The sequence below is a fragment of the Anneissia japonica genome, unplaced genomic scaffold, assembly GCF_011630105.1.
Source record: "Anneissia japonica isolate Jap-2015-1 unplaced genomic scaffold, ASM1163010v1 scaffold287868_len458714_cov195, whole genome shotgun sequence".
Classification (NCBI taxonomy): Eukaryota; Metazoa; Echinodermata; class Crinoidea; order Comatulida; family Comatulidae; genus Anneissia; species Anneissia japonica.
The window spans coordinates 410468-417973 of record NW_022698322.1 but is presented as its reverse complement, the minus strand read 5'-3'; the positions used below and the strand labels follow the sequence as shown (position 1 = coordinate 417973).

Genomic DNA, 7506 nt, shown 5'->3' with positions numbered 1-7506 from the left:
ACTTTCTGTAAAATAGGAAAAAAAAAAAGCCTTAAGAGAAAGTACTGCAAATGAAACTGGTAAATTAATTTTTACATTTGGAAGATGAATTTTTCTGTGTGTTATTTTATTTTAAGTTTGTTTATTTATTCATTCATTCATTCATTCATTTATTTGCGTCGGGACGCACTCCCCTACAAATTACCAAAGGTCCAAATTTTCGAGGGTAGAAAATTAAAAAATCACCACCCCCAACCCCAATTTGTCAAAATTATTTTTAAAAAGAAAAGAAATTTATATTCAAATTTATGTCTAAGAGTGCCATCTCCGGCCGTCTAGAGGTGCCATAATCATGAATTTTCTTACATCAGCCCCAACCATTGTGGGGCTGTGGTGTTATCAACACTCAATCAATGCCCTAGCCAATATTTTCAAACATTGCGGGACAATATCAGGGTGGACCCACTTCACACGTAAATTCAAATAATGTGGACCCAGTTTCTTAAAATTTTACCAATTTTAGGCTAAATAAGCGAAATCTGTACCTATTTTTCATAAAGTGGACTAATTTTTGCATGAAATAGCATAATTTGGACCAATTTTTAAAATGTGGACCCATTAGAAAAATTGTGTGGGACTGTCCCAACTGTCCCAATAGCTGGCTACTGCATTGCTCTCAATCTGTAAAATCCTTCCCTCTCAGTGGTATTTCCCATCTATGAAGTCCCTCCTTGGCCTCTCATCATATGCCTAGATCCGCCACTAAAACCGATCGATCGCAGCAGCAGGGTTCCCCCAAGCGCCACCCCATCTCCAGCCATATAGAGGTGCCATAATCATAAATTTTCTTACCTCAGTCCCAACCATGGTGGGGCTGAGGTGTCATGGACTTTTAAACTGTAAAGTCCTTCGATTGTCCACCTCTTTATCAAATTCATAAATCCGCCACTGACAGTGGGGGGGGGGGGTTCAAGAAGCCCAACTGAATCTAGTTCACCCTCAATTTTTAAAAATAAAACAGAAATTTTAAAAAAATTGGGAAAAAGAAAATGATATTCAAATAGTATGAGAGTGCAATTTCTGGCCATTTTGAAGGTGCCATGGTCATAAATTTTTTTCCCTCAGCCTCAACCATGGTGGGCTGAGGTGATATTTCCTCCATCTGTAAAAATCCCCCCCTGGCTTCCTCTTTAAATTTCTAGATCCGCCACTGAAAACCGTATATGCATCTTCAGAAATCGATTAACTAAGACCTAAAATTATAAAAAATGCCTGAGCTCCGCGTTCATCTATTTGTTTACGATGATAACACATGAAATGGTTAGATGTGTATAAGAGACAGCCCCCTAAGCTCCCCCTCCAATTTTAGTCTAATCTCTACAAATTCGCACCTACCCAATAAAATCCTGCGTATGGGCCTGAATACGACCATATACTTACCTACATGACTTTCATATATAGAAAGTCTATATTTTGTAATTTAGCCTCAGGCAATTATTCACCTTGTAAAACTAATTTCATTTTCATGTTACAGTATTTCAATTTGCTTCATCGTCCTCTATGTTGACAAACATCAAATGAATTGTAATGGAGGATAATCAAAATCGTTAAACTCACCAAGATAAGGGGTTTCGTCAGATGGGGGTAATGTCTCGGCGATCAGTTGTTGGAACAACACAATTGCAAGCAAATTTGTGATGGAAAACGAAATTTTCTCCCCACATTCTGGCGGTAAGAAGAATACAAATGCTGCTAGAAATGAAAGCAAAATAGAAGGTGCTAGAATATTTCCGACATAGAATACAGAGTGACGGTTTAAACCAATTGTCATTGTAATATGAACGTGTTGATGTCGACACCAAGGGTAATGAACAACGTTCTTTTTAAAATAGACAAAATCTAGGCCCCAAACACCATTCTCGAAGAAGTAGTCCTGGTTGGCCTCGGCACCATCTAAAATCTTCAAGTCAACCTGGTGCCTCCCGTAAGTCCAAGATCCAAGCTTAAAATTACAAACTTGCTTGTCGAATGGAAAATACTTCACATTCATTTTGCAGAACGTGGTATAAATGGCCGGTGTTGCCATAGTAACAAAACCATCTGAAGTAATGGATAATGGAATATTCGTCTTGGTGCGTTCGAAACCAACGTCCATGCTGTGAAAAAGGGGAATCACAGAGAGGCATGACTTTAGAAGAGATGGAACATTTATATCAGCACAAATGAAATACGCTGTATACAAAGATAAGTTTTTATTAATAAAGTTATATCAGTTATTTGTGTAGTATATTATACAGTAGCTCATAGCTCTTTTGAGATACCGAACGGCTATAGAAACATTCGGTTTTCGACGGCAAAAAACCTTTATTTTTCTTATAATGTATTACCAAAAGAGCAGACCTATCTGTAATCTTTTGAAATTTAGATCTCTGCAATTCCTGTTGATATTGCATTACTTTTACTACTATTAAACTTTTACTAATTTATTTTCAGTCTTGATATTAAGGAATATCGTACTGCTTCCTTAAAATTAAGTAAAAATAAAAAAAATGTAATGTATTGTAAATTAAAATGTATAGGGAAAATGTATGCAATGTGCTTTCAAAATAAGATTACTAAATAGAATCTGCTTACTTGTTATAGTGTGTTATGTCTGGCATCCAGATTGAGTATTGGGGAACTTTAATTGTGTCTATTCCACCATACTCTGAGGCGTTCCATACCATAAGTTGATCTTGCCAAGTCTAAATGAATACACGTAAAAATGGCATTATTAATCCAAGTATTAGTGAAACGAATAAACCAACTGTCGCCTCGAGTCAGACTTACCATAAACATCCGCCCTTTAACTGTTAAAAATTGACGTCTTTCGTCCTGAAACACACCAATAAAAAAACAAGTTGAAAGTAAAAAATTACCATCATGTTATGAATGGCTAACAAAATTAATCTTACTTAATTCAAAACGAAAATTTAAACATGTTAATTCATTAAAACACCCTAGTGTAAAGGTCGATTTATTGTGATTTATTAACTTGTTTCAAATATACAGGAACTCATTGATGAACATGTTTCCAAAAACGAGCTTACCCTCGTATATAAAAAAAATATCTTTGGCGTCAATCCCATTTTATTAGCAAGAAATCACAAGGACTTTTTAGTTCAGCCTGGTTCCGCCTTTACTATACTGTACTATGGATTATGTTTCACAAACATAAACTAGATTATGTTTCACAAACATAAACTAGAAGCCACCCAAAACGAATTACCGTACTCGCGCGAATAAGCGCCCGGGCACTTAAAATATTTTTTGCAATTTCTGAGGGCCCTCTTCAAACGGGACGCTTATTTAAACGGGGCGCTTATGAAAACAGAGTGGAAATTGAGGGGGCTCTTATGGAAATAGATGAAAATCGAGGGGTTCTTGTGGGAACTTATTAACTTCAAGAGCCGGGCACTTTTTGAATGAAAAAAGATAAGGACGAATGGTAGTTAGGCGGAAAAGGTAATAGTCCAGAGAACATGGCTCATGACAAGAATGCTGTGAATATTTACATAACAGCAAAATAGCAGATGCAATTAGTGGCGGTGGGTAGTGGTTAGCTTGTTGGCCATCGGCTGACAAATATGTAAGAGGAAAGTTGGAAATATACTGTCTGTGTAGGGATCGGAGATCTCATCTGTCCGAGAGAAATATCCTCATTTTGATATTGACCTTAGAAGAATGTGATTCCTCTCTCCATCTCACATGTCAAAACCACAGTCCCAGAATTAATTGGATTATTGACTTGCTAAAAAGAAAATCTTATGATATTATTCAAACGGGGCGCTTAAGGAAATTTTCACGTTAAAAGGGGCGGTTATTCAAACGGGCGCTTATTCGCGCGAGTACGGTAGTTGGAGTAATTTTAAAGCTGGTTGTACAGTTATGTGTCCATTTGCATTTGAATTATAAAGTTAGTATGAGTTCAGTCATGTAAACCATTTTCTTTAAAGAATATAATGGCCGTATTCGATGGTCGTTCTTCGTTAAACCACGCCCACCTGCGCAGCGGTAAAATCCTACTCAACGAAGACGACCATACTGTACCAGTCGAATAGAAAACTTGTAAATACTCGACAAAACAAAATGGTTGTATAGTTATCGCGATACACGTTGCGTAATCAAGATTGCTTCAACTTGTGGTAGTATGGTTTTTCGCAAAAAATAATATTTTCATCCAGTTTTTGAATTCTGTTAGCCTAAAATTATTTTTTGACTCTATGTACGTGGGTAAATGTTATAATTTTTCTTTTATGAAATTTAATCTAAGTTGTATTAACGCAAGTGTTGTTTATAAACTCACCAATCGGCCATGTTTTTTTTTTTTTGGATTTTTGGTCACGTGGATAACTTAACGCTGATTAACGCACTCTGGTTAATTTTCGTTGTCAACGAAGTCTATTTAACGAACCAGTCGAATGGAAATAATACTCAACGAAAATTCGTACTCAACGAAATGAACCAGTCGAATAAGCCCAATGTATTCATACGCATCCACCACAATACTCATGAATTATAAACTAAAGAATGCATAACAATATATAGAAAAATATTCAGATGGAGTAAAGGTGATTATAATTTGGAAAAATAGGTTCACTGAGGATGTCAAGATCCATAGGATAGTTATCGACTCACCTGAAGTGGGAGCAGGCTGGTTTCCCCTTGGACCCCCCCCCCCCCGTGACTTTTTTCCCCTGTGACATTTTCCCTATACAGTTTAATTTACAATATATTTAATTTTTTTATTTTACTTAATTTTAAGGAAGTAGTACGATATTCCTTAGTATCAAGACTGAAAGTAAATTAGTAACAGTTTGGTAGTAGTAATAGTAATGTAATAGCAACAGGAATTGCAGAGATCTAACTTTCAAAAAGTGCTATGATTATAGGGTGTAATTTTTACAATCCGTGTCTTCAATAGCTTTGTATCAAAATTGTATTTTAAATAACTATAAAGAGCTCAGCAAATGTAATAACCTTGATATTAGATATTTTATCGCTTACATTTGTATAAATATTGTCCATGTTGTCAGTATGTTTACACAAAATTTGTGTTAATCTAGAAAGATTGAGTAATAAAAAGAAGATATCATGTAAGTCGTGTTGTTACTTGTGCATGCATTTGGGCTATTAAGATTTAATAACAGAGATAATGTAAATCTAAATTATTGTTTTATTAATGGATGGGGGAGGAGGTGAAGAAGTCTGGGGAGAAAAAAGACCGGGACTAATGTCACAGGGGTCAATGTCCGGGGGAGGGGGATGTCCAAGGGGAACCAGCCTAATTCCATGGATATAAAAGATCAATTGAATACTCATCTCAACTATTGTGTATTTAATGACAGACAGTATCTTATTCCATTGTCTATATAAAGCATTGTGTACCACTCACCAATTCAACGACACGTGTAAGAAAGTAACGATATGTTACGACGATAACATCAGAGTAATTTAAGACGGGCCTCGCAGTTGGCTGATTGTAGTTATCTAGTAGTTTCCCTATTAGTATAGCCTCATCATTAACCGCATCTGTAGAATTATGAATATGAACACCATTCGCATACTTGTAAGATGTAAATGTAAAATTTAAACTTGATATAGCACATTTTATTCATAGACAGTAGGACAATGAGGAGAGTGCCGCTCGAACCAACGCCGGTAAGGATCTCCTTGCCAATTGACTCGCCGATTGTCCACATACAGCCTTTTAACAAACTAAAACTACATACTGGTATACTTTGTGTAATTCTATCATACAATATCGACCTTCAGTTTATCTAATGTTTTATGTTCTGTAATAACTGTAATATAAACTATATATTACAGTTATTACAGAACTGTAATAACTGTAATATAAACTATATATTTTTTTTTTGCAAAGTCACGTAATTTTGTGCCAGGGCATGAACAGTTAATATATCCGAGTCAAGGAAATGCACTAAAATACTTTATTGAAGTTCTAGACCGATATACAATATATTTGACTTTTGTATTAAAAAACATGTTGATAATTTCAAAATCGTTTAGGCATATGCTTATTCTTGCATTATATATGTATACAGTCTGGCCCCGCCAATGAGTTGTGCGAGTGTGGGTTTGGAGAACATCAAGGTTTTCTAGTCTATGTTGATCTACGTCTAGGAAAGCAATACAGTGCGAACATTATCATTTCCTACCTGAGCTTACGGGAACCGTAACGAGAACTATCCAAATTATGCTCAGCATTGCTAGTATTTCTAGAAAAGATTGTTGAAATTGCTCAAATCTGCGCAACGTTATGTCGACTAGGATATCCCGTTTATTGTAGACACAACCAATAATATTAGTTCATCTATTTGTTTACGATGATAACACATGAAATGGTTCGTAACCTACAATAATAAAAGTAGTTGCTTGCTACTCAATCAAAAATATATTCCTTAGTACAAAAATTCCTAGATCTATATAAATTATTTAAGCACATGCAATAGCATCACTTTTTTATATTGCATTATATTTCAAACCAATATTCGAAAATTAAATACATAATTCATCATAGAAAACCGATTAAACGTCGCCAAATTATGCACAATAATACTGTGTACGTCGCCAATTTGCAGAGTTAGTAATATTATCTAGTTGTTGTTGTCGTTGCTGTTGACGCCCCCGACGCCACAGTTGTTCCTGTTGTCGCCGTTGCAGCAAATATATTAAAAATATAGTAGGCCTATTTCAAATCAATCAGCATATGTTACATTACATAATATTATAGATATAACCATAAAACAGATATACAAAACAAAAGGAACTACTACTAACGCATCTGCTGTTGCTGAAACTATACTTGGATGGATAATCAATAAACCTAAAAAATGAAACCTATTCTACATTTAACACTTCTCTAGAAAACCACACCTTACCGATGGCAGCATGTTTATGCTTTTGCTTCTCCTCGACTTAAATTTCTATTTGTATATCCTTATGCAATTGTCTACCTATTTAATGCCACCTTTATATGAGCCAAAGTTTAGTTTAGTTTATAGTTCGTATTTTGATATAGACCTATTCCTTTCGGTTACAAAGCGCTTTGTTTTTCCTGGTCATTGAGTCTAAAATGTTTCTGCCGGTAATCAGCGCAGGGGGTAACTCCCCATTTATATTCCTGGTGTTACGGTTAAGCACGTCAGACGTTTCCACCGATATGCGTTAGGGTTAAGCACATCAGGCGTTTACCGTGCTTGTTGAAGTTATTTTTGGGGTTAGGGTTGGAACACGTCAGCAGTTAACCATTGAATAAGCGTTTGCATCGATAGGCGTTGAGTTAAGTACGGTACGTCAGGTATTTGCGCCGATAGGCGTTAGGGTTAAGCACGTCTGGCATTTACCATGTTTGTTGAAGTTATTTTTTGGCTTAGGTTTGGAGCACGTCAGCAGTTTACCATTGAATAAGCGTTAGGTTAAGCACGTCAGGCGTTTGCGACGGGGGTTGGATAGCCGTCCAGGCCC

At 36.0% G+C, this 7506-nt stretch overlaps 1 protein-coding gene across 1 annotated transcript in view; it reads right to left on the bottom strand.

Annotated features, from left to right (window-relative positions):
* Window positions 1-6311, bottom strand: part of LOC117102505 (neuronal acetylcholine receptor subunit alpha-9-like) — a 7968-nt gene extending 1657 nt beyond the window's left edge. Inside the window, exons 1-5 of the mRNA XM_033242797.1 lie at window positions 6198-6311; window positions 5414-5550; window positions 2809-2853; window positions 2614-2723; window positions 1597-2135 (exon numbers count right to left, since the gene is read on the bottom strand). Of these exons, the coding sequence (XP_033098688.1) occupies window positions 1597-2135; window positions 2614-2723; window positions 2809-2853; window positions 5414-5550; window positions 6198-6246 (880 nt within the window). The 5' untranslated portion in view covers window positions 6247-6311. The remainder of the gene's footprint in view (window positions 1-1596; window positions 2136-2613; window positions 2724-2808; window positions 2854-5413; window positions 5551-6197) is intronic.
* Between the last annotated feature and the right edge of the window lie 1195 nt (window positions 6312-7506).